Source organism: Drosophila subpulchrella, chromosome 3R, assembly GCF_014743375.2.
Source record: "Drosophila subpulchrella strain 33 F10 #4 breed RU33 chromosome 3R, RU_Dsub_v1.1 Primary Assembly, whole genome shotgun sequence".
Classification (NCBI taxonomy): domain Eukaryota; kingdom Metazoa; phylum Arthropoda; class Insecta; order Diptera; family Drosophilidae; genus Drosophila; species Drosophila subpulchrella.
Window position 1 is genome coordinate 3,023,330 of NC_050609.1, and position 25,419 is coordinate 3,048,748.

The 25,419-nt window shown below is 45.2% G+C and overlaps 7 protein-coding genes and 4 non-coding genes across 12 annotated transcripts in view; 10 read left to right on the plus strand and 1 right to left on the minus strand.

Moving 5' to 3' along the window:
- Positions 1–25,419, minus strand: part of LOC119547922 (extracellular sulfatase SULF-1 homolog) — a 35,618-nt gene that overhangs the window by 934 nt on the left and 9,265 nt on the right. The window contains exons 3-8 of the mRNA XM_037854966.1: positions 2,715–3,588; positions 2,324–2,650; positions 1,621–2,266; positions 704–1,563; positions 331–641; positions 59–256 (exon numbers count right to left, since the gene is read on the minus strand). Coding sequence (XP_037710894.1) covers positions 59–256; positions 331–641; positions 704–1,563; positions 1,621–2,266; positions 2,324–2,650; positions 2,715–3,475 — 3,103 coding nt within the window. The 5' untranslated portion in view covers positions 3,476–3,588. The remainder of the gene's footprint in view (positions 1–58; positions 257–330; positions 642–703; positions 1,564–1,620; positions 2,267–2,323; positions 2,651–2,714; positions 3,589–25,419) is intronic.
- On the plus strand, positions 9,744–9,816 carry Trnaf-gaa. The gene has a single exon. It is a non-coding gene; the product is annotated as a tRNA-Phe (tRNA).
- On the plus strand, positions 10,090–10,162 carry Trnav-aac. Its single transcript has one exon. It is a non-coding gene; the product is annotated as a tRNA-Val (tRNA).
- Trnaf-gaa lies at positions 10,247–10,319 on the plus strand. Its single transcript has one exon. It is a non-coding gene; the product is annotated as a tRNA-Phe (tRNA).
- On the plus strand, positions 10,600–10,672 carry Trnav-aac. The gene has a single exon. It is a non-coding gene; the product is annotated as a tRNA-Val (tRNA).
- LOC119547976 lies at positions 10,769–11,110 on the plus strand. Its single transcript, XM_037855030.1, has one exon. It carries the CDS (start codon positions 10,833–10,835, stop codon positions 11,031–11,033), a length of 201 nt encoding a protein of 66 aa, XP_037710958.1. The 5' UTR covers positions 10,769–10,832; the 3' UTR covers positions 11,034–11,110.
- Positions 12,335–19,833, plus strand: LOC119547960 (D-xylose-proton symporter-like 1). Of its 2 annotated transcripts, XM_037855012.1 has the most exons (4): positions 12,343–12,533; positions 12,591–12,763; positions 12,982–13,255; positions 18,973–19,833. In XM_037855012.1, the coding sequence occupies exons 1-4, from the start codon at positions 12,368–12,370 to the stop codon at positions 19,830–19,832; spliced, it is 1,473 nt and encodes a 490-aa protein (XP_037710940.1). In that variant the 5' UTR covers positions 12,343–12,367; the 3' UTR covers position 19,833. The 2 variants fall into 2 exon arrangements, with proteins under 2 accessions (XP_037710947.1, XP_037710940.1); XM_037855019.1 differs by lacking the exon at positions 18,973–19,833 and having other exon boundaries at positions 12,335–12,533; positions 12,982–14,191.
- Positions 14,566–16,340, plus strand: LOC119547939 (probable polyol transporter 6). Its single transcript, XM_037854990.1, has 4 exons — positions 14,566–14,829; positions 14,899–15,071; positions 15,127–15,345; positions 15,406–16,340. Exons 1-4 carry the CDS (start codon positions 14,643–14,645, stop codon positions 16,315–16,317), a joined length of 1,491 nt encoding a protein of 496 aa, XP_037710918.1. The 5' UTR covers positions 14,566–14,642; the 3' UTR covers positions 16,318–16,340.
- Positions 16,924–18,948, plus strand: LOC119547949 (D-xylose-proton symporter-like 2). Its single transcript, XM_037855002.1, is given in 3 exon segments — positions 16,924–17,204; positions 17,603–17,778; positions 17,836–18,948. Coding segments are annotated over 3 exon segments (1,488 nt in total). The 5' UTR covers positions 16,924–17,005.
- LOC119551968 (probable polyol transporter 6) lies at positions 20,301–21,928 on the plus strand. The gene is made up of 4 exons (XM_037861679.1): positions 20,301–20,536; positions 20,606–20,778; positions 20,834–21,052; positions 21,113–21,928. The coding sequence occupies exons 1-4, from the start codon at positions 20,350–20,352 to the stop codon at positions 21,926–21,928; spliced, it is 1,395 nt and encodes a 464-aa protein (XP_037717607.1). The 5' UTR covers positions 20,301–20,349.
- Positions 22,534–24,618, plus strand: LOC119547929 (D-xylose-proton symporter-like 2). Its single transcript, XM_037854979.1, has 3 exons — positions 22,534–22,815; positions 23,214–23,389; positions 23,447–24,618. Exons 1-3 carry the CDS (start codon positions 22,617–22,619, stop codon positions 24,578–24,580), a joined length of 1,509 nt encoding a protein of 502 aa, XP_037710907.1. The 5' UTR covers positions 22,534–22,616; the 3' UTR covers positions 24,581–24,618.

A 25,419-nucleotide genomic window follows, 5' to 3' on the forward strand; every position in this document is an offset into this window, starting at 1 on the left:
GATTGGCGGAACAGGAAATAACTTGTGCTTAATCAACTCAACAAGTTAAGAACCTTACAATGCTTTCGCTTGTTGTTGCGGTGCACTTGATTGATGGGCAGCAGTGGAGCACTGGATCCGCTCTCCAGGTGGGACTGGTGTCGCCGGATGCTGCAGCTGCGTCCGCGACAGCCCTTCAACTGCTGCAGTGCATCGTGCATGTGGGATCTCTCTCCAGGCGTTAGACTAGCTGCGCGATTGGTCGTCTCAAAGCGATCTACAAGGGAAATAAGTAAGATAAATTAAATTATTTTAAATCGAACCTAAAGTATATTATTATTTATATCTTACCTATGGTCAAGTTATAGAAGGTGATCAGGCCTGTGGTAAACTCGCAGTACAGATAGTTGTGGGTGGCATTGATGGTCCTTAGGCAGGAGTAGGTATTGTTGTTGGCGTTCATGCAGAAGCAGAAAGGACTATCATTCCACAGGGGAGCAGTACGCCAATGCTGATTGTCGTGTGAGAAGCAGTTCATCTTCTCGGACAGGCACTCCTTCTCCAGTCGAGCCTTCTTGATGCGCTTTCGCTCCTTCTTGCGCTGCCGCTCTTCCTTCAGCTTCCTCCGCGCCTCGCGAGCCATTTCCTTGGAGTCCGCATGGCTGGATAGGAACAGAGGCCAGAGGTTAGAGAGGCTAATGCCTTGTCCACTGATCCCACTTACCTCTCCCCCACATCGGGTTCACAATAGCACTCGGCTCGCGGGGCAAACCGATGCGACTGAGGCTGCTCCACTGAATCGAACACGTTGGCATTCCCATATCCTCGGAATACTTCCTTTTGGCCAACGACGTTTGACCTTGGTGTGCTGTTCGTATCGGTGAAGTAGCTCATGTTGAACTCTGGTCCGGCGCCACCATCCAACAAGTTAGGGTCATTCCTTCGCCGGTTATCGTTCTTTCGGCCAGCCGCCAATGCCAGCTTGTTGCTCTCCCTCAGCTGCTTCTTCATATCCTTCAGCTTGCCAATCTTGTCCTTTAAGAGCTTGATCAGCATGTCGATCTGGTTGCGGGAGGTACGCCACGTCTTCTCGTCGTCGTATATCACATTGGAGCAGTTCACTTTGCCCGAAGTCGCATCCACAAAGCAGCGATGACCACCAGACTTGGAATACTTCTCGCCTCGCTCAAAGGAATTGCCACTGGAGTTGGAGCTGTGCAGTTCATGCTCATTGAACTTGAGCTCCAGGATCTCCAGAGTGGCTTGTATCTGCTGAATGACTTGGGCAATCGTCTCGTTGCTACTTCCGGTTAAGTCCCGCTTAGTGCGATGCAGTTCTGTCATATGATCGACAGCCTGATTGAGATCCAGTAGCTCCTCCATCTCGTCTGGTAGCTCCGTGTGGAACACCTCCCTCTTGTTTCTCCGCCGAGCATGGCCATGATGAGTGCGCTTGTTCACGCGATGTAATCCAGCGGATGGAGCTCGAATCTTGGTGTAGACCACTCCATCGGGGGTAAAACAGGCGCAGTTGCGTTGATATTGCTTCCGGGGCATTATGGCCAACTGATGCTCCAACTGAAGCTGAAATTGTAAAGGTAATTTAAAAAATATTTCAATAAAGTTTTGATTATCACTTACGTGGAACTTGCACTTGTGCTTGCGCCAACGTCCCTCCTCATTGACGCACTTCCACTTCTGGCCAGGCAGGCAGTTTTTAAGCAGGGCCGGATCGGAGCACTCCGAGTTGAGGCGCATCATCTTTGTTATGTAGGGCGCCAGGGGAAGATCGTTGTTCTGATCGACCAGTTCCTCGTCGCCCTCCTCTAGGGCAGCATCCTCGAGATCATCGTCTTCCAGGGCAGCTGCCGAACTGTCCATGGCATCGTCCTCTTCGTTATCCGTATTCACTTCCTCCTCAGCATCCTCTTGATTTTGGACGGTTGAACTCATCAATGTGGCGGCAGTGCTGGTGATGCTACTCGAAATGGTGGTGGTGGTGGTGGTCTCCCCATCAAGGAAGTCCTCAAGCAATGAGCTGTTTACCAGCTTCATGTTTTGCCTCTCGATTCGGAGGCGGGCCCGTGACTCGGCTATCTGCTCAGCCGTCTCCCTCCTGCCGGAACTCTCGATCAGGAAGCTATCCGGCCAGTTGTCCCGCACAGCGCGATTCCTGCTCAACAGCAGGGGCAGTATGCTGCGTCCATCCATGTGCTGCGGCGTTGGTACTCCACCCATGTCCAGGAAAGTGGGCGCCAGGTCCACATTCAACACAATTTCATTCACCCTGTGGCAGCATATTTTTCATTAGTTCTTAATTCATTTTTCCATTCAAACCACTTACACCTTGGAGGCCTGGATTCCAGGTCCTCGTATAAGGAACGGCACTCTCACATCGAATTCAAAGGGAAAGCTCTTTCCCTTGATGAGACCAAACTGGCCCAGATGATAGCCGTGATCCGAAGTGTATACGATATACGTGTTGTCTAACTCCCCAAGATCCTTCAGCTCGTTGTAGACCCGCTCCACGGCCACGTCGACACTTTGGAGGGTCTGCAGGCGCTTGGTCATCAGGAGATTGGTGAACCTTTTGTGCACGGGCTGCATCGGTTCGGTTACCCTCAGTATCCATTGCTTGTCCGGATTTGGAGCATGATCGTAGGATGGAGTGCTGTAGGTGAACATTAAATGTTAGATGGATCTCAAAGATACTTAAGTTGTATAACTATACTTACTGGTGGGTGGTCACATTGAAGAACAAATGACTGTATTGTGGAGCTGAATCCTCGGGACCATGAGGTGCCGGAAAACTCATGGTGAGCAGGACGGGCTTCCTCTGGTTCTGCTGCTTAGAGGAACGCAGGAAAGCGATCGAGTCGTTGGCTATCAGATCGGGATAATAATCCTTGGCGTAGTCGAAGCCATGCTTGATCTTCTGTCCATTCAGATTGATGCTGTAGTTGTAGTACTTGGAGTTCATAATCAGACCTCCCCACTCTCGCCAACCAGGCGGTATGTAAGATCCATTGTACTTGTTCAGATACTTTCCAAAGTAACCAGTGCGATAGCCGGCATTCGAGAGATACGTGGCATAGGAGCGCGTCTCGTGGGTGGCCTGCCACTGGGGACTGGAGCAGTTGTCGTTGTTGGTGAACACCATGTGGTTGTGCACGTACATCCCGGTGAGCAGCGAGGATCTCGCCGGGCAGCACATGGGCGTGGTGGTGTAGGCATGGCGGAATTCAGCTCCACCATCTCGAAGGAGCCGCAAGGTGCGCGGCATGAAGTTCAGGGAGCCAAGTTCCACATCCTGGTCATCTGTAAGGATGAGTATTATGTTCGGTCGCCGCTCGCGGGCAGAGTTCGAGTCTCGTGAGAATCTCTTGGCCGATTGCTGGTTGCGTGTATGGGAATGCTCCTTGCTGAGCACATGGAGCACAAACAGGAGGACTATCAGGCCGACAATGGCCAGGCGTAGGCTGGAGAGCTGCTTCATGGTTTTGGGTTAAGCAGAAGTCAGCAGGAAATCCTGGACGCTATTTAAGCGCCTCAGCAGCCGCGCTCAAAACGCCAGCAAATCGCCCAGAAACTGCTTCATCGTTTAGTGACCTGTAAAGAAGATGATGGGGGATTCGTTAGGCATTTCTACCGGATTTAAGATGAAGTATTTGCTTAGCCAAAAATGTAGAAATTATTTCGCTTGCCTTAGAGTTCTTCCCCTTCCCAGTTCAAGCCAACTTAACCATCTTTTTTGGACCTGATTTCGGCTGCCTGTTTTGCAGCTGCTTTTCTTGCACTCTGCAGCTGCTTTGCCTGCCTCGAAATTTCATGCACCAGTTGACCTCGACGGTGCCTCGACTCGAGTGCCCTTGCCACCAAATATTTGCCAAGATTGTTTGCCAAAGAGCGGCGAAGAAGCGACAAATCAGAGCGATGCACATTTTGTCCACTTATCAGCAAATGTCGGCTACTGTCAGAACCTTCCAAACCAACCCACCCAGCCCGCCGCCTGGTTTCCGGTGAAGTGTATTTGCGTCCTTGCTGAAATTTATGTGCCACTTGCCGTTAAGTGAAAACTGCATTCGCAGTACCTTTTCCCTTATCCCTTAACCAGTGGCAAAGCCACGTAAATTTTCTTGTGCGGTTTATGCCTCTTTGGCATTGAGCTGCAACCAGACCAAAATCCAAACCACCACCCACTAAACCTGCACATCCCGCCGAAGAAGAGGAAGTTGGGTGGAAATAAAGAGGTTTACTGGGGCCGTTTAAGTGTGATTTATGCGGTTTCACTGTTATTTCCACCCTGGAAACTAGGTATCCACACTACTTTAGCCACTTCTTCAAAACTCAAACACCGTGGAAGCGCCAGTAAGTTAAGACCTTCTGCATTCGGCAGGGCACTTAACGCTATGACTTGACCTTGATGTGTGCTAAGCGATTCGGAAACAAAAGAAAAGAAAAGATCGCTTCTCAAGCGAATCACATCTTTCGAGGCTGAACTTTAAGACCTAAAGCGGTCTCTCTGCAAAATAAAGCCGCTCTCCGCGCTTCTCAAAAAGTCAAGTTGAGGTCTCACCGCAATCTGCAATTCTTAAAAGATTGGGTACTGCTCCCTGCTCTTCACAACATAACTTTAATGTATTTTAATAATTCACCTAGCTTTTGTGACTTCTTTTTCCCATTTTTCACTCAAATCCCCAGCTGCCCTGCCCACTCTGCAATTTCTCATTTCAAGCTTAACTGTTGCACAACCGCAATAACTTCCTGCAAAAAGTTTTTGGGAGTGGAGTTCGAATTTGACATGCCCAGACAAAAACCAAACTGTAGTTAAATATGCAACACAAATAAGGCCAACAAAAAGAAACGAGACGATGCAGGTTGCACCACAAATAGCTGATAGATGGAGATGCCCAACATCCGGCGCTGGATGCAAGATGAATTGGTATATAGCTGCTTGGTCGATGGATATGGATGGCTAGGAGCCAACTCAATGAGCCACTTGAGAGCGGCACAATAGAGAAAGCCTCCCACCATTTTGCCTTTCCCATTGCAAATGCAATATTTTGCCAGGCATTTTATTTATTTATGCTCAATTATGCTGCGTTCTTCCCTCTCCAATCGCAATCGAAATGTAGCAGAATTGCAGGGCCAACTTGAGCAGAACAGAAAAAAAAAAGGCTGGAAAGCCAACTGAAGTGCATCCATTGTGAAAGCAGCTGGAAACCCTCATCCACTTGACTGACGAAACTTCCTTGTTTCTCCAAGGCTGTTTTCGGATGGTTTGATGGCTGCATGGCTGGACCAAGCAACTCCCAGCCCCAAGCAAAGCTGGGAACAAGTTTGGGTCAAGCATGACCCAACAGCCCCGGCCCTAAAAAAGGAAACATGTTTCTTGGCAAACAGACCGGGCCGAAAGAGCCCGATTGTGGCTCTTTTTTCCTGTGCGGCATCTTCCTGTCGCCTGCTGACAGACGTCACGCATGCTCAGATGGCAACGGGATGGGGCTTTGGAGGGGTTCGGAGCAGGAGTCTTTGGTCTGGACCACAGTGAACGTGTTCCCGACTTGGCAACACCAGCAAACTTGTCTCACCAAACTCAGCCGAAAGAAGCCAAGAGATTGGCGGCTTGCAGGGAGGATGAAAGCCAACACGATTTCCTGATTCATTCATGAATTTCATGACTTTGGTCTTGTGTCCTTCTTCTGTACCCCTTCGGCACCCCTTCTGCACCCCTTCTCTCGCCGATTCTTCAGATTCTCCCACTTCATCAACTCAACCTGGCAATTCCATCTTCTGCGGACCCAAATCGTGCCTGTTGCTAGGTGATCATAAAATTTTATTACCCAAATTTTACATTTTTCCCAAAGTTTACAACGTTTTCGCTTTTTGGTATTTTTAGAAGTCTGCTTTTGGTTTGTACGAAATATCAAGTTAATTCTTGGTGTTATTCATAAGTAAATTTAAAATCAGCATAATGATGAAGTGATTTGTAAGCTGATCCCCAATCTGCATATTATTCTGCGCCAGATTTGCAAAGTTGTCTTGACTCGCGACCAGTCCGAGTGCAATAAAATTAATTAATTTAGAAGTCTTGCTCCAATCCAATGGCATATCAAATAGTGCAATGTATCTTATCCAGCGGACAAAATGATTACACAGCCGGAGGAATGAAAGCCATCAGATATCTCAGCAGATAGGACGGGAAAGCCTTCAATTAAATGTGAATATACATATATCTGGGATAGCTAAGAGTCGAAAGTCCAGATACAGTAGTCGCAGGCTCCTTATGAATATGCAAAAAGATACTAACCCGGGCACAGATTATAAATTCCGCGTTATCAACGCTGCTTTGTCCAGTTCCTGGCAATGAATGATCGGATCGGAGCAGCGACTCATTAGCCGGCATGTCAACGAGATTCAAGTGGGCCAAAGTTGGGGACCGGGGAACAGGGAGTCCACAGTCCGGAGATTGAAGACTGGAGGCCCGGGTCTGCAAATGTGGAGCACTGGCTGCGTAGGCTGAACCCACAGCCAAGTCCAACTTTGCGCTTAATTATGCAATTAACAAGGCAGCCAGGCGACTAGGGATTGGGTCTGACATGTGACCAGTTGATGCCTTCGCCGAGTCAATTTAACGCTTAACTAACTATTTAAAAGCTAACTCATGCTCCTCTCGTCTGTGGCGAGTGCAGCATGGATTGGCATGGAATGGCATGGAGCAACTCCCACTCACTACGGAGTGCAGCATCTTTCCACTTCGATTTATGCATATTTAATGGGAACCCTCAAAAACCTAAACCATAACGCCTACACCATTCTGAAGAAGCAAAGTCGAGGAGGGGACGTCTTGTGGTAAGCCAATTTGCGTATTTGGCTCACTCAACTCGAAAAACCCCAACATGTTGTGACAGTTTTGTAATGGACTTGAAATATTTAAGCTCGTTTTAGCCTGACACTTGAGAACGTTTTGGGGGTATGGCGATTATGAAGTGTGCATTAAGGGGAGTAACAGGAAAAACTCAAGAAGTTTATTATTCAAAAAGCTTGAAGAGCTTCCCAAATCAGCTTGGCAAGGTTATACCATTTCAGGCAGAGCATTATGATATAATAAAATAACATTGTCTCGAATGAATACAAATGATAATGTGCGAAAAAAGAGCACAATGTGAATGACTTTGAGGCACGTTCCGAAAATCGGTCAGACGACGACAAGTGTTAGACGAGGAAGCCGAGAGAAAATAAACAAAATATATATGTGTATATATACGAAAGATCCCGGCGGATCTGCGATGGGTTAGGAACGATTTGTTAATGGAAATAAAAAAGCGAATGTCGTGAGCGAGTGCTTGTAGCGGAACATATTTAAATCGTGTTCCGCCGTCGCAACAATAAATTTCAATGGCAACAAATAAATCTTTCGACTCATTTTGCGTGTCTGTCTGTCATTTTGTCAGGAATTATAACAGGGAGAGTGACCAGCCAAGTGTCGAGATTCACGTTTGGCTCGATTAATGGCCCATTCTCAAGGGGGCAACGCCCTGGGAGGGGCTCCGTTTTAAAGGTTTCAATTGACTTTGTCACCGCTCCGCCTTGCCAAATGAATATTTATTCCTTTTTAATAAAGTAGCAACCGAATATGGTTTTTATTCAAGCATATGTCCGCAGTTATTTTGTAATGGCATCTCTTGCAATTTGTTTTACACACATTTCAGTAATTTATTTTGCAGCTGCTGGCGAAAAAAAAGACTCGTGAAAACAAGAATTTATGCAATTAACTCAATTACAAGTTATGGTCAGAAGGCCTGAACCACTCGGTTTTCAGTGTTTCCAAATTGCCATTGCAAAGGTTATAAGTGATTGAACAAACTGTGCCATAGCTAGTTATACTAGGAAACCAAAGTGGTTAGGAAAATGTCCTACAATTGCTCTATTAAAGCTGTCCTCCCCACTCATAAATAATTTCGCACTCCTGTTGTTGTGGCATAAACAAATCAAATCAAATTGTGACCCACTTAGCCTTTTTCCACTGCAACACACACTGCCGGCAAAAAGTCAGCTAACGGCAGCAAAAAGTGTCCTCAACTCCAGAGCTATGTATTTAGGCTTTTGCGAGGGGAATTCGTTGCCTGACATTTGCATATAACAGATAAATTTTGGGGGTGGCGTGGTTTTTGCCCTAATAGTGCTTGAATTTTCTTGGAAATCGATTTTGTAAATTTGCCTTTCTAATCGCAGAAAAATCCTTATCAGTTCATAAAGAAGATTACCAAAAACTATACCCTCTTATATAAAAAAAGTACTAGCAAACTAAACAAACAATAAATGCTCCGCCGCTCCCCCTCACAAATGCTTTAATCTTCCCAGTTCTCATTGCCTTCAAGGTCTGGCCCCAAACCGAGTCGCACCGAAAATAGAAATTCTAGCGAAAATGTTAAACATTCTCTTGACATATCAGAAGAATGTTCTGCATGTCGTCACCGCAGCTTGCTATTTTATTTGCAAATAGTGGCTGCAGAAAGGCCTCCAGGCCACCAGCCAATTCAAAGCTGATGACACACAAAACGGCGAATAATTAAAATAATAATTAGTATTATTATTAAAAAAGAAAAAACCCGCTCACCTTGGACAGTGGTCGAAAAACACACCAAATATGAGGGCTGTGGGCAGGCGATAAATCATAACCGACATTCGGAGGGCGGGACGAAGGCGTGGGGCAAGGCTCTCGTCTGGCTCCGATTCGCTTTCGAAGAATCGGCTTTCAAGAATGTGAATCATTAAAAAAAAGAAAGAAAGAGCCAGGATAGAAGCGAACGAAGATGAAGACGACGGCTGACTCAGTGGACTTCAACGGGGGCTCAGCTTTCAGCGCCGGGCGTCAAACGGAAGCCGCATTAGTTGCACACTCTCGAAGGCTCAAGCTATAAGGTGCTCCACCTTATATACATATATCTATAGGATCAGGTTGTGTGCTTTCAGAGACACGAGTACGCTGGGAAGTGGATTTCGATTTCGATGGAATTAATCAGGTTGCAGACGAAAAAGAGTTTGCTTGATTATTCAAAGATTCCTTTTCAGATTATTCACACAAAATGAAATTCACAAATAAATCAAGATTACATTTCTCACTGAGTTTCTATTTACAAGAACAAATTAAATGCATGCTGGAAAGCTTTTGCAGTTTATTGCCTTTTCACATTTTTCGTTTAAAATTTCTTCAAAGTTCAAAGATCGCTATATAATTTCTGAAAGTTTGCCAAATACATCAACGCAAATTATTGTAACCTTGCCGTTTGTCATAATACGCCTCGTTGCCATCGTTGCGGTATTAAATCCTATTATTATACTTGTTTGGATAGCCGAACGTCATCAAAATTAAAATTAAAAAAGATTTTAAGGTAATTATTACACTCGTGTCCTGACCAACAACATTTTAGTTTTCTCGTCTCACTTATAAGAGAAACTTCCGCCATTCAAAACCGGCAGCTGCAATAAGTCTTGGCAAAATTGATGTGGAATTATCAGTCATGCAAGTGTCAACACACATTTTTGCAACTGTCAGAAATTGTGACAGGCTAAAGAGTGCAAAAAGAAATTTACAGATTTATTTTTGTGTCTTCATAAATGCGCTTTCAAAATAGAGGACACATTTAATCTTTACTGAGAAGGTAATGGCTGTTATGTTTTAAAAGAGGTGGGGGTTTATATATAAGGGTATATATAGCACAAACGCACGTAATCAGTAGTTGGACGCAAGGAACCCAACGGCCGAAATAGCTCAGTTGGGAGAGCGTTAGACTGAAGATCTAAAGGTCCCCGGTTCAATCCCGGGTTTCGGCAATTACTTTTTTGTACATTTTTTTTTTTTTTTGAGAAATTAAATAAATCTTTAAGTTTTCTTATTTGTTTAATAAGTTGGCTCTAGATAGTTTGAATTTGTATACACAATTGAATTGAGTATTTACAATACAAATAAAACAAAAAATTAACATCGTAGTAATTTTTTTTAAGTCTCAAGGAGTGTCCTATGTCCTTTGGTTATCCTTTTGCTGAGATTAATTTAATATTTTTTCGACTATGAAAATCGGAAACTTTGAAACCGCCCCAACATGTGTTTCCGTGGTGTAGTGGTTATCACATCCGCCTAACACGCGGAAGGCCCCCGGTTCAATCCCGGGCGGAAACATGAATATCTAATATTTTTTTTTCAATTTCAATATTTTTGTTGATTGTGCATTTTATTAAAGACATCAAGATGGATTAATCACGAGCCGAAATAGCTCAGTTGGGAGAGCGTTAGACTGAAGATCTAAAGGTCCCCGGTTCAATCCCGGGTTTCGGCAGATACTTTTTGAGGGTACATAGTAAAATTTCTTGCAATAATGTTAGTAATGGTAAAAATTTAATGTATCAAAAATTAATTTTAGGATTTAGTAGATAAGGAACACTTCGTTTCTTCCAGTACACTAGGACTTCCCTCACACAACATTTTTTAGTCAATGCCCCAAAAAATAATTTTAGAACTTAAAGAGCTGACATTAATTTTGTACTCTTTTTGCAAAAATGTAACATTTTAGTAATTACCCTTGAAAACAGAAAAGTATTGAAACCACCCCAACATTCGTTTCGGTGGTGTAGTGGTTATCACATCCGCCTAACACGCGGAAGGCCCCCGGTTCAATCCCGGGCGGAAACATGAAAAAAAAAACTTTTTTTTTATCTAAGAAAAATTTTTTTTGCTTTTCGTTTTTGGAAAATTTATAACAAATAAATATCTGAGTTTAATGTCACTTTGTCGTTCCCCTTTTATTGTCAAAATTATTAAGTTAATCGGAGATCCCGCTTAGACCACCACCATGCCCACATCTTCATCCTGGCCGCGCACCTACCTCAACTGGAAGCGGGTGCTGCTGCTCTCGCTGAAGTGCGTCTACTTTATGCTGGTGGTGAAGTTCAGCCAGAAGTGCCTGGCGATGTCCGTTAAGAGTCGGCTGGTCCAGGGGCGGAGGCAGAGTGTGCAGGAGGGATCGCAGCGCAGAGGAGTAGCACTCACTTGATGGCCACATGACGATTCCTATATGTCCCATTTGGAGGAGCGGCGAGGCCGATGAATAAACGACAGTTGGGGAATGTCTGTGCGCTGTCTTAATACGTTTTTATTAGCCAAGAGATTCGCGTCGGGCTGTCGGCCAGAGTAATTAGACTCCATTAGTGGGCTGGCAGACGTCTCTGCGCGTTCCTCCAGAAATTTATGCAAAGTGCTTGCGAGCCATGTGCCACTCCAGATCTATCTCCATCTTCAGCCAAACCCATACCCATATCCATATACCCGTAGCCACATGTTGGCGCTCATAATTTTTACGCCATTAGACAACTTTGTGCATAAACTCATTAAAATGTACTTGAATCCCTCGAAACGAAACGAAATGGAGATGGCAACGCTGATGTGGCTGGATCTGGAGCTGTGATGGCGTCGCGTTTGGCTAATTTGTCGAGCAGCGTCAAATGACAAGGAACAGGCAACGGGCAACAGCCTCCCCGATGTCTCCATTCCCCTCCAGAATCCATATGAATCCAGAGACATGTGGCGCGATTTGACAGTTTGAGGCGCAACAAGATAGATTGACTCGCATAGATGCTGGGCTGACTGTAATGAAGTGGAGTGTGGATGGTGTGGATGGAAATGGCAATGTCAGAGCAGACATTACGCAATTTGAGACAACTCAACCAAGCAGTCGAGTGTGGCCCGCCTCTGGGATGATTATAAGTATGATTATGAGCCCGATGAGTTTGTGGCTGTCTTGCTCTGCTGAAAATATTGCTGCCAAGCATAATCAAGACGATACACAGGCGCCGGGTAGTAGTCACGCATCCTAGATAGTTTGCTCCTTCAGTAAAACCCAACCCTAATTAGTAATTAAGAAACAATTTTAATTTAAAGATCCGAAAAATACTACCTTACCTTTACTTAGCTCTAATAAATAGATTAGAAATTAATGCGACATGTGGAAAACAGAAGTAAAAACAAATTTATGACTATCAGTCAATCGCTTATCGGTTACTTGGGGGGTACAAAATTTAGAAGCAATAAAGTCAAATGATATATGAAAACTATTTTTATTATTTTCCACCTCGTTGCTCACCCAAAAAAGTCCCCATTGTGACGGATCGTGAATCACAGCCAAGGCCAAGCGCCCAATTGAATCGGATCGTGTGAAATCGCTGAAGACACTTGTATCTATAAACTGATTATAATGTCATTTACTTATCAGTTAGATATTGGTATCGCGAAATTCGGACCACAATTTGTGTGATTGAAACACGATTGTGGACAAATAGGGGGCCCCAGTAACGAACGAGCTACCGAACGAAAAATATCGAGTTTCTAAGAATGAGTGGAATGCAAACCACTTATGTGGGTGCGAATCCCATTCCCCCAAGGGAGACCATCGTCATCGCAACTGCACCACCGCCAGAGCCTAGAAAACCTATTGCTACCTCTTATAACAATGGATACTTTTCCCGACTCAATAGACAAAATCTTGTCTCTTATGCAGGTTAGAAAATGAGAATACCTCAAGGGCAGGTGAGTTAATCGATGCTATTTCTTCCAGTTTTCTTCCTACTCATCTATGGCGGCATGGATATGGCTGCCAGCTTGGGCTGGAATGAGACCTACAGCGTCCTCCTGTTCACGGAGTACTCGTACTGTTGGTTCATAGGTGTCATCATTGGAGCCCTGGCCGCTTCGCTCACCATGGCTTTCCTGCCCAAACAGGTCTACTATGTGAGTATGGATTGCCATTAATTATAAAAATTTAATTTTTATAGTAGTAATGATACTATTCAGGTTGATGGGATATTTAAAAGAGATACTGGTACCGATGTTTTATTTTTATATAGAGACTTATATTGCTTTGATAGTTAGTTTTCTTTCCTTAATCAAAAGGAACCTTTTTTCAATGCATTTCTGAAATATTCTTCATAATATTTGCTATTTTTCAGGTCCTTGGAGCTCTCATGCAGCTAACTGGATCCATCATATTCACGGCTGCGCCTGAGGACTACGCAGCCTGTGTGGCTGCCCGCTACTTGGCCGGCTTGGGGATTGGCCTCCTCACAGTGCCCTTCATCATCCACAACGCAGAGGTGGCACCTATCAACCATAGAGGGGTCAACGGCGGTACCGAGCAGTGCGGCCTGGCCTTGGGAATCGTTTTCCAAGTGATCTTCACCACGGAATGGGCTTCTATAGTAGGATCCACACCTAACCTGGTACATGGAATCATTGGGATTATATTCTCCCTGTTTGGCCTTGCGATGACTGCCCTAGCTATAGAATCACCAATTTTCTACTTGCGTCGAAACCAGGAGAATCTGGCGCGTCAGTGCCAGGAGAAGCTTCTGGTTCATGCTCCTGGCGGAGTCAATGCAGCCTTGGATGAGGCCAGGATCTATGTGGCGGAGAGCGATAGCCGGAGCATGGGGGAGGATCTAATGGCCTCCATAACTCCCTTCCTGAAGATGCTTTTCTTCCGCTGCTTTGTCGCATTCTCCTTCTCCCTGCCGTTATCCATTTCGATCATCTCGAGCACCGCTGTGGCGGAGGAAGACCTCAGCGTTTGGCCAATGTACGTGTTTGGCGTCCTCCGGCTCATCGGAACCATGGTGGGCCTTTGTTTCCTAGACACAGTGGGTCGCAAGGCGGTGTCACTGGTGGGCCTGCTCGTAATGGCTGGACTGATCCTCGGTCTGGCGGGGATTTATGCCGATGTGAGCAATATAGGCAGTGTTTACTACATGACACAGGCCTGCAATATTGGAATGGCATTCCAAGCCTTCGCTGGACTCTTCGTCTGCAGCTCATCAGCATATTTGGGCGAAGCCTTTCCTATGCGGCTAAAGTCGTCCCTCGTCGGAGTGATCGTCATTATGGAGCAAATCATCCACGTCATCGTAATCGCCTGTGTTAGTCCTGTGCCCAGCAAGGATTTCTATTTCCAGTATTTCTTGGCCGTGGGTATTACCATGCTGGTGGGTGCGATTTTCTTTGCCGTCTCCTTGCCGGAAACAAAGAAGATGACGCTCCGAGCGGCTGGCCACCGTTTCCAGAGGTATTACGATGTAAGGATCTATTAGACGTTGGTATCCTGGACTGGAAGACTCATTATACTAGTTCAAATTTTTGGTTGCTTATTTGCTAGTGTAGGTTAATAAAATATGTATTTGTAAACAAATTTTTAATACCACCATATTTTATTGGTTATATATGGTTGTAGTATAAAGAGAAAATTAATACATGCTCAATGGTTCAGAAAAGCCAATAAAAAACTGTTTTATCCAATATAAGGTTTTTCCATGACATGTTTCTTCAAAAAAAAGTTTTCTAATGAAAGTTTATATAACTATTTTCTTCATAATGAGTCAAATAACAAATCAGTATCTTTTATTGTGCCCAATTGAGGCTTACTTTCCCTGTCGGAACGACTTAAAAGAGACCTGAGACTTTATCTAAAAGCTTATAAACTAGTATAATAATCCCTCAGTAAGTGTATATTGCTTACACCCCAATTGGTTTTCGGAGCACAGCTAGTTCATACAAGTCCATCAAGTTGTGTAGATCGGAGAAAGGCATTTTCACGGAAAGTTGTAGGGAAAGAAGGAATATGACAATCACATATGTAACGGCTGGTCCGGATGGCGTAGATCCAAATGCATTTACAATTAAGAATCGAGAGGAAATATATATTCCTAAGGCACCTCCTCCACAGCCACCGTTACAAAGGGGTTCAACCATTACCAATCTAGGATCCTTACGACAAGTCAACAAGCAACTTAATGTGGCCTGTGCAGGTGGGTAAATGGGATATAAAGTCTATTTAGTAAAAGGACGTTACTTATCCTTTAACCCCCACTTAACAGTGTTTTTTCTCTTTGTCTACGGCGGCATGGACTTCGCCCACAGTGCGGGTTGGAATCAGACCCTGAACACCACCGCCACGCAGGTTTTCAAATGCAGTTGGTTTATTGGAGTTTTGGCTGGAGCTGCAGTGGCCTCCCTGGCTATGACCTTTCTGCCGAAGATGACCTTCTATGTGCGTAAAAAAAAACTTTATAGACGACCCCTTGCTGTTACTTAATTTCTTTTAGGTCCTTGGGGGCATAATGCAACTCATTGGATCGATTATTTTCACCTGTGCCCCCTTTCATTACGGATGCCTTCTGGCCGCTCGATATGTGGCCGGAGCAGGAATTGGATTGATCACGGTACCCTTCCTTATCCATAGTGCCGAAGTGGCCTCGGATAACTATCGGGGAGTCAGTGGATCAATGGAGCAGTGTGGCCTGGCTTTGGGCATTGCCATTCAGGTAACTACTATAAAGAGTTCTAAAGTCTAATCCAAGAAAGTATAACAACCAATCCAATAGGTTATCTACGACACCCAATGGGTGGAAGACAAGGAGGCATCAGTCAACGAGGTTCATGGGATCATTGGTATAGTGTTTTCCCTACTGGGTCTTGGGATGACAGCCCTGTCGATAGAGTCGCCCATCCATCACCTTCGACGCAATCAAGAGGAGAAGGCCCGCGAATGTCACAAGAAACTATTGGGAAGCTTCAACATTTCAGAAGACCTGGCATTTGAGGAGGTAAAATACTACGTGCAAGAGAGCCAGAAGAGGACCTTCTTCCAGGAGCTTTGGAGCTCAGTGGTGCCCTTCATAAAACTGCTGCTCTACCGCGGCTTCGTGGCCTTCTCATTTTCCCTGCCCCTCTCCGAATCCCTGATCAAGAGTACGCTCCAGACCGAGGGATATATCTCTTGTTGGCCAGTGACCGTTTGGGGAATGGTCCGTCTCCTTGGAGCTCTGGTCGCCCAGGGATTTCTGGACAAGATGGGACGCAAGCTTCTCTCACTCGTGGGTTTACTCTGCATGGCCATCCTAATGCTCTGCATGGCTGTCTCCTATGCAGATCCCGCCAATGTTCTCCTCACCTACTATATGAACCAGGTGTGGAAACTAGGAGTGGCTTTCCAGGCCTTCGCAGGACTCTTCGTCTGCAGCTCATCGGTCTACCTTGGCGAAGCCTTTCCCATGAAAGTAAAGCCCTTGCTGGTGGGATACATCGTGGGCTTCGAACAGACGGTTCACATCATCAATATTGTCGGCTACAATCGGGGATCGGAGACTTTCTTCTACCACTACTACTTGTCGGTGGGAATCATCCTGTTTGTTGGCGTGATTTTCTTTGGACTTGTAATTCCAGAAACTAAGAAGATAACACTGCGTGATGCCGGAAAACGATTCCAGCGTTGGCACAATATTAGATTATTTTAGTGAATCAAAATTCAAAATAAATAAATTGCAAACATATAATCAAAACTGGGTTAAGCTTAAAACTGTTTCGATCAAGACAAGAAATTGTCAAAATTAATTTATAAATTTCAAGTTCTTGATTAGGTAAAATAGCAAACAGAAAACGATTGTCTTATCCCCATTAGTTATCTTTGACACTTTTTAATCGAATCAATTATTTCGGATTGATAACATTTTTCCCATAACTTTTAGCACGTTATCCTCTTATCCATTTTCAATAAGCTTTTATGAAGACCTCTCATTTTTGGGGGTATACCTCGAAAAACGATGGCTCATGCTCGTTGAACCTTGCCCCTCCTAAGCGATCCATTTAACCAAGTTAGCCAGGATATCTCAAAGAGGTGAGTAACAACATTGAACTCGGGGCCCTTGAATGTTTCTGTGACATTATCAAGAATTATCGAGGCTTACTTGAAATGAATCACGGCGAGCGACAGGCCTACCGTAAAGCGGAGTACGCGAGTATCTACCGGCTGATAAAACATATCAATTAACAGATATCTTTTTTGCTGATAGCTAGTACTTACGCAGAAATATTTCATAAAAGCTCGGCCAGTCAGCAAGTGGCCACCAAAACGACCGAATCGATCCAGCTCCTTGCAAGGGCAAGAAGAATTTAGACCGCTGCCTGGTTACATAAGTTAGGAACATGACGACCACATATGTCACTGGGGGTCCAGTGCCCGTCCAGCAAACCACCTACATCACCACCGGCCCCCAAGTACAGACCACTTATGTCACCAATGTACGACAACCTCCACCACCACCGCCGCCACAAACCACGGTGGTCATCACCCAATCCAACGGACGCTGGGCAACTCCCTCTCAAACGCAGTCTGGAACAGCAGGTGAGATTAGCAGAACTATAAATTCGGTTAAAATATAAAAGCCATCTTTGGAATGCAAGCCAGTTCTTACAAAATTCAGTTTAAATGCCTTAGAAACTTAAAAACATTTTTGATTTTTTAGATTTCAAACCACTTGAACAATTTGCAAAGGCATTTGTAAAAATGCTCTATTGTTTTGAATAAGCCTAATTAATAGATAAGAGCAAATGGTTTAATTTAATTGACGCCTTAAGATGTACTTATTTGAACATTTTTGTTTATAACAATACAATTTTACTGTTTTTCCTAAGAACCTGATTGTGATTTCAAGAAAACTATTTTATCAAACAAAATTCTAGGAAACATATTGTGATTTTTCCAACCGATAATAATAATCCTCCAACTTTGTGCCTTAATAGCCACCCTTCTCTTCGTGTACGCTGGTATGGACATGGCCCAAGGTCTCGGCTGGAACTTGACCACCATTCCCGCCTTTGCAACTCTGGAGTTCCAGTACAGTTGGTTCGTTGGGGTTATAATAGGAACTGTTGTGGCCGCCATAACAGCATCATTTCTGCCCAAGGCAGTCTTTTATGTGAGTCTAATAAAAATGCCTATTTCTATTTTCAATAATCATGATTCCGATCCGCAGGGCCTGGGTGGAGTCATGAACTTGATCGACGCCATTATCTTTGTGAGTGCTCCCTACCAGTACGAGTCGATCCTGGCTGCCCGGTATGTGGGTGGAGTGGGCATCGGGCTGATCACCGTGCCCTTCATCATCCATAGTGCTGAGATCGCTTCGAGTTCGAACCGAGGAACCTGCTGCGCCCTGGAGCAATATGGTTTGGCTTTGGGAGTGGCCATCCAAGTGATCTATGACTCCCAGTGGAGTGCTAGTTTGGGCATGACCATCAATCGGGTGCACGGCATCTTTGGCATCGTCTTCACTGCGATTGCCCTGGGAAGTGTGGCCATTACGATAGACTCGCCGATCTACTATATCCGCCAGAATCAGGAGCAGAAGGCTCGGGCCAGTGTGAAGCAGCTGATGGGTGTCTATTGGACGCGGGAGGCAGGAGACCGGGCCTACGACGAGGCCAAGCTGTACGTGGTGGAGGGCAGCAGCCAGGGAGTGGGTGAGCAGCTGAAGGAGTCCATGATGCCCTTCCTGAAGGTGCTGCTCTTCCGCTGCTTCGTGGCCTTCACCTTCTCCATCCCACTCTCCGAGTCCTTGGTGGAGACCACTCAGCTGGTGGAGGGCAGCACGTACTCATGGCCCACGATCATATTTGGCATTCTCCGCCTGATCGGAGCCCTGATCACATTCGGTATCCTGGACACCGCTGGCCGGAAGTTCGTCTCGCTGCTGGGACTCATGTGCATGGCCGGATTGATGCTGGGAATGGCTGGAGTCTACGGGGACTACGCCCACTTCATTGAGGACTACTTCATGTGGTAGGTGTGCCGCCTGGGCATGGCATTCCAGTTTTTCGCCGGTCTTTTCATCTGCAGCTCATCCGTCTACCTGGGCGAGGCCTTTCCCATGAGGGTAAAGCCCTTCCTGATCGGCCTGATCGTGTGCCTTGAGCAGGTGATCCACATCATAGTGATCGTTAAGTTCACCCCTTTTGCGGAGTTCTTCTACACTTACTTCGTGACCGTTGGGATCATCATGGTCATAGGTCTGGTGGCCTTTGCAGTTCTGATGCCGGAAACTCGGGGATTGACCCTCAGGCAGGCGGGCGAGAGGTTTCGGCGATAGTGGGATCCACACCTAACCTGGTACATGGAATCATTGGGATTATATTCTCCCTGTTTGGCCTTGCGATGACTGCCCTAGCTATAGAATCACCAATTTTCTACTTGCGTCGAAACCAGGAGAATCTGGCGCGTCAGTGCCAGGAGAAGCTTCTGGTTCATGCTCCTGGCGGAGTCAATGCAGCCTTGGATGAGGCCAGGATCTATGTGGCGGAAAGCGATAGCCGGAGCATGGGGGAGGATCTGATAGCCTCCATAATGCCCTTCCTGAAGATGCTTTTCTTCCGCTGCTTTGTCGCATTCTCCTTCTCCCTGCCGTTATCCATTTCGATCATCTCAAGCACCGCCTTGGCGGAGGAAGACCTCAGCGTTTGGCCAATGTACGTGTTTGGCGTCCTCCGGCTGATCGGAAGTATGGTGGGCCTTTGTTTCCTAGACACAGTGGGTCGCAAGGCGGTGTCACTGGTGGGCCTGCTCGTAATGGCTGGACTTATCCTGGGTCTGGCGGGGATTTATGCCGATGTGAGCAATATAGGCAGTGTTTACTACATGACACAGGCCTGCAATATTGGAATGGCATTCCAAGCTTTCGCTGGACTCTTCGTCTGCAGCTCATCAGCATATTTGGGCGAAGCCTTTCCTATGCGGCTAAAGTCGTCCCTCGTCGGAGTGATCGTCATTATGGAGCAAATCATCCACGTCATCGTAATCGCCTGTGTTAGTCCTGTGCCCAGCAAGGATTTCTATTTCCAGTATTTCTTGGCCGTAGGCATTATCATGCTGGTGGGTGCGATTTTCTTTGCCGTCTCCTTGCCGGAAACAAAGAAAATGACGCTCCGAGCGGCTGGCCACCGTTTCCAGAGGTATTACGATGTAAGGATCTATTAGACGTTGGTATCCTGGACTGGAAGACTCATTATACTTGTTCAAATTTTTGGTTGCTTATTTGCTAGTGTAGGTTAATAAAATATGTATTTGTAAACAAATTTTTAAGACCACCATATTTTATTGGTTATATATGGTTGTAGTATAAAAGAGAAAATTAACACATGCTCAATGGTACAGAAAAGCCAATAAAAAACTGTTTTATCCAATATAAGGTTTTTTCTTCAAGAAAACGTTTTCTAATGAAAGTTAATATAACTATTTTCTTCATTAATGAGTCAAATAACAAATCAGTATCTTTTATTGTGCCCAATTGAGGCTTACTTTCCCTGTCGGAACGACTTAAAAGAGACCTGAGACTTTATCTAAAAGCTTATAAACTAGTATAATAATCCCTCAGTAAGTGTATATTGCTTACACCCCAATTGGTTTTCGGAGCACTGGTAGTTCATACAAGTCCATCAAGTTGTGTGGATCGGAGAAAGGCATTTTCACGGAAAGTTGTAGGGAAAGAAGGAGTATGACAATCACATATGTAACGGCTGGTCCGGATGGCGTAGATCCAAATGCATTTACAATTAAAAATCGAGAGGAAATATATATTCCTAAGGCACCTCCTCCACAGCCACCGTTACAAAGGGGTTCAACCATTACCAATCTAGGATCCTTACGACAAGTCAACAAGCAACTTAATGTGGCCTGTGCAGGTGAGTAAATGGGATATAAAGTCTATTTAGTAAAAGGACGTTACTTATCCTTTAACCCTTACTTAACAGTGTTTTTCCTCTTTGTCTACGGCGGCATGGACTTTGCCCACAGTGCGGGTTGGAATCAGACCCTGAACACCACCGCCACGCCGGTTTTCAAATGCAGTTGGTTTGATGGAGTTTTGGTTGGAGCTGCAGTGGCCTCCCAGGCTATGACCTTTCTGCCGAAGATGACCTTCTATGTGCGTGAAAAAAAACTTTATAGACGACCCCTAGCTGTTACTTAATTTCCTTTAGGTCCTTGGGGGCATAATGCAACTCATTGGATCGATTATTTTCACCTGTGCCCCCTTTCATTACGGATGCCTTCTGGCCGCTCGATATGTGGCCGGAGCAGGAATTGGATTGATCAAGGTACCCTTTCTTATCCATAGTGCCGAAGTGGCCTCGGATAACTATCGGGGAGTCAGCGGTTCCATGGAGCAGTGTGGCCTGGCTTTGGGCATTGCCATTCAGGTAACTACTATAAAGAGTTCGAAAGTCTAATCCAAGAAAATATAACAACCAATCCAATAGGTTATCTACGACACCCAATGGGGCAAGGAGGCATCAGTCAACGAGGTTCATGGGATCATTGGTATAGTGTTTTCGCTACTGGGTCTTGGGATGACAGCCCTGTCGATAGAGTCGCCAGAAGACCTGGCTTTTGAGGAGGAAATATATTACGTGCAAGAGAGCCAGAAGAGGACCTTCTTCCAGGAGCTTTGGAGCTCAGTGGTGCCCTTCATAAAACTGCTGCTCTACCGCGGCTTCGTGGCCTTCTCATTTTCCCTGCCCCTCTCCGAATCCCTGATCAAGAGTACGCTCCAGACCGAGGGATATATCTCTTGTTGGCCAGTGACTGTTTGGGGAATGGTCCTTCTCCTTGGAGCTCTGGTCGCCCAGGGATTTCTGGACAAGATGGGCCGCAAGCTTCTCTCACTCGTGTGTTTACTCTGCATGGCCATCCTAATGCTCGGCATGGCTGTCTCCTATGCAGATCCGGCCAATGTGCTCCTCACCTACTATATGAACCAGGTGTGGAAACTAGGAGTGGCTTTCCAGGCCTTCGCAGGACTCTTCGTCTGCAGCTCATCGGTCTACCTTGGCGAAGCCTTTCCCATGAAAGTAAAGCCCTTCCTCTTGGGATACATCGTGAGCTTCGAACAGACGGTTCACATCATCAATATTTTTGGCTTCAATCGGGGATCGGAGACTTTCTTCTACCACTACTACTTGTCGGTGGGAATCATCCTGTTTGTTGGCGTGATTTTCTTCGGACTCGTGATTCCAGAAACTAAGAAGATAAAGCGAAAGCGATTCCAGCGTTTGCACAATATAGGATTATTTTAGTGAACTAAAATTCCAAATAAATAAATTGCAAACATATAATCAAAACTGGGTTAAGCTTAAAACTGTTTCGATCAAGACAAGAAATTGTCAAAATTAATTTATAAATTTCAAGTTCTTGATTAGGTAAAATAGCAAACAGAAAACGATTGTCTTATCCCCATTAGTTATCTTTGACACTTTTTAATCGAATCAATTATTTCGGATTGATAACATTTTTCCCATAACTTTTAGCACGTCATCCTCTTACCCATTTTCAATTAGCTTTTATGAAGACCTCTCATTTTTGGGGGTATACCTCGAAAAACGATGGCTCATACTCGTTGAACTTTGCGCCTCCTAACCGATCCATTTAAACAAGTTAGCCAGGATACCACAAAGAGGTGAGTAACAACATTGAACTCGGGGCCCTTGAATGTTTCTGTGACATTATCAAGAATTATCGAGGCTTACTTGAAATGAATCACGGCGAGCGACAGGCCTACCGTAAAGCGGAGTACGCGAGTATCTACCGGCTGATAAAACATATCAATTAACAGATATCTTTTTTGCTGATAGCTAGTACTTACGCAGAAATATTTCATAAAAGCTCGGCCAGTCAGCAAGTGGCCACCAAAACGACCGAATCGATCCAGCTCCTTGCAAGGGCAAGAAGAATTTAGACCGCTGCCTGGTTACATAAGTTAGGAACATGACGACCACATATGTCACTGGGGGTCCAGTGCCCGTCCAGCAAACCACCTACATCACCACCGGCCCCCAAGTACAGACCACTTATGTCACCAATGTACGACAACCTCCACCACCACCGCCGCCACAAACCACGGTGGTCATCACCCAATCCAACGGACGCTGGGCAACTCCCTCTCAAACGCAGTCTGGAACAGCAGGTGAGATTAGCAGAACTATAAATTCGGTTAAAATATAAAAGCCATCTTTGGAATGCAAGCCAGTTCTTACAAAATTCAGTTTAAATGCCTTAGAAACTTAAAAACATTTTTGATTTTTTAGATTTCAAACCACTTGAACAATTTGCAAAGGCATTTGTAAAAATGCTCTATTGTTTTGAATAAGCCTAATTAATAGATAAGAGCAAATGGTTTAATTTAATTGACGCCTTAAAATGTAGTTAATTGAACATTTTTGTTTATAACAATACAATTTTACTGTTTTTCCTAAGAACCTGATTGTGATTTCAAGAAAACTATTTTATCAAACAAAATTCTAGGAAACATATTGTGATTTTTCCAACCGATAATAATAATCCTCCAACTTTGTGCCTTAATAGCCACCCTTCTCTTCGTGTACGCTGGTATGGACATGGCCCAAGGTCTCGGCTGGAACTTGACCACCATTCCCGCCTTTGCAACTCTGGAGTTCCAGTACAGTTGGTTCATTGGCGTTATAATAGGAACTGTGGTGTCCGCCATAACAGCATCATTTCTGCCCAAAGCAGTCTTTTATGTGAGTCTAATAAAAATGCCTATTTCTATTTTCAATAATCATGATTCCGATCCGTAGGGCCTGGGTGGAGTCATGAACTTGATCGACGCCATTATCTTTGTGAGTGCTCCCTACCAGTACGAGTCGATCCTGGCTGCCCGGTATGTGGGTGGAGTGGGCATCGGGCTGATCACCGTGCCCTTCATCATCCATAGTGCTGAGATCGCTTCGAGTTCGAACCGAGGAACCTGCTGCGCCCTGGAGCAATATGGTTTGGCTTTGGGAGTGGCCATCCAAGTGATCTATGACTCCCAGTGGAGTGCTAGTTTGGGCATGACCATCAATCGGGTGCACGGCATCTTTGGCATCGTCTTCACTGCGATTGCCCTGGGAAGTGTGGCCATTACGATAGACTCGCCGATCTACTATATCCGCCAGAATCAGGAGCAGAAGGCTCGGGCCAGTGTGAAGCAGCTGATGGGTGTCTATTGGACGCGGGAGGCAGGAGACCGGGCCTACGACGAGGCCAAGCTGTACGTGGTGGAGGGCAGCAGCCAGGGAGTGGGTGAGCAGCTGAAGGAGTCCATGATGCCCTTCCTGAAGGTGCTGCTCTTCCGCTGCTTCGTGGCCTTCACCTTCTCCATCCCACTCTCCGAGTCCTTGGTGGAGACCACTCAGCTGGTGGAGGGCAGCACGTACTCATGGCCCACGATCATATTTGGCATTCTCCGCCTGATCGGAGCCCTGATCACATTCGGTATCCTGGACACCGCTGGCCGGAAGTTCGTCTCGCTGCTGGGACTCATGTGCATGGCCGGATTGATGCTGGGAATGGCTGGAGTCTACGGGGACTACGCCCACTTCATTGAGGACTACTTCATGTGGCAGGTGTGCCGCCTGGGCATGGCATTCCAGTTTTTCGCCGGTCTTTTCATCTGCAGCTCATCCGTCTACCTGGGCGAGGCCTTTCCCATGAGGGTAAAGCCCTTCCTGATCGGCCTGATCGTGTGCCTTGAGCAGGTGATCCACATCATAGTGATCGTTAAGTTCACCCCTTTTGCGGAGTTCTTCTACACTTACTTCGTGACCGTTGGGATCATCATGGTCATAGGTCTGGTGGCCTTTGCAGTTCTGATGCCGGAAACTCGGGGATTGACCCTCAGGCAGGCGGGCGAGAGGTTCCGGCGAGTTCACGATGTCATGGCCTACTAGGTGACTTTTATTTAAATGTCTTTTGTAATCCAATAAAAAGCAGCGCTCAAACGAATCCACTTTTAAAAAGTCAAGAAAAATAGCACAAAAATTCATAAAAATTAACTAATTTCCCTAGAAGTTTGTGAATCAGTTAGTGACTACCCAAAAAAATATTCGTGACTAAAACAAAAAATCACAGATAGTTACGCCTTTAGTGTGCATTTGGAATTTCAAATGGTTCATCACTTTATTTTTTCCAATTTCGGAAAAATTCTTAAAATTCACATATCTTTCAAAGTAAAAAAATTTTACATTTTTTGTTTGCTACTGTTTAATCACTAAATTTTTTTCTAACTTTCAAAAAATAATTCAAATTTTGATTTCCCACAAAGTACCTAAAATTAATTGAATTTTTAATACTGCCACAATTATACTTCCGCCCTAAAAGTTAAATGCAGTCGGCAGCTGCTTCGCAATTCTTCCCCGACTTGTATGCATATTTATGTCTTCTCAAATTCTTAATGCGGTTAAGTCCCCCCTCGGTGAGCCACTGGAGACTATTTTCGTATGCCCTGCGGCTAGCAGAGTTTATTTAGAACTTTATTATGGGCTAATTTATGTCTCCGCCAGCTCTGCCCTGTCCTAATCCCCACATGTGTTCCATTTTTGACACTTTGATGGCGCTTTTGTGGTGTTCGCTCGGATGCCGAACACGTTTGTTTAACTTCTCGCCATCGGTTTATGCGTTTTTAATGCACTTCTCTGGATCAAAATTTGTTTCATGCCCAATTAAACATTTTGCCCAAAAGCAGCAGCTGTAGTTTGGATTCTTGGAATGAGTATGCTTGTGAATAATG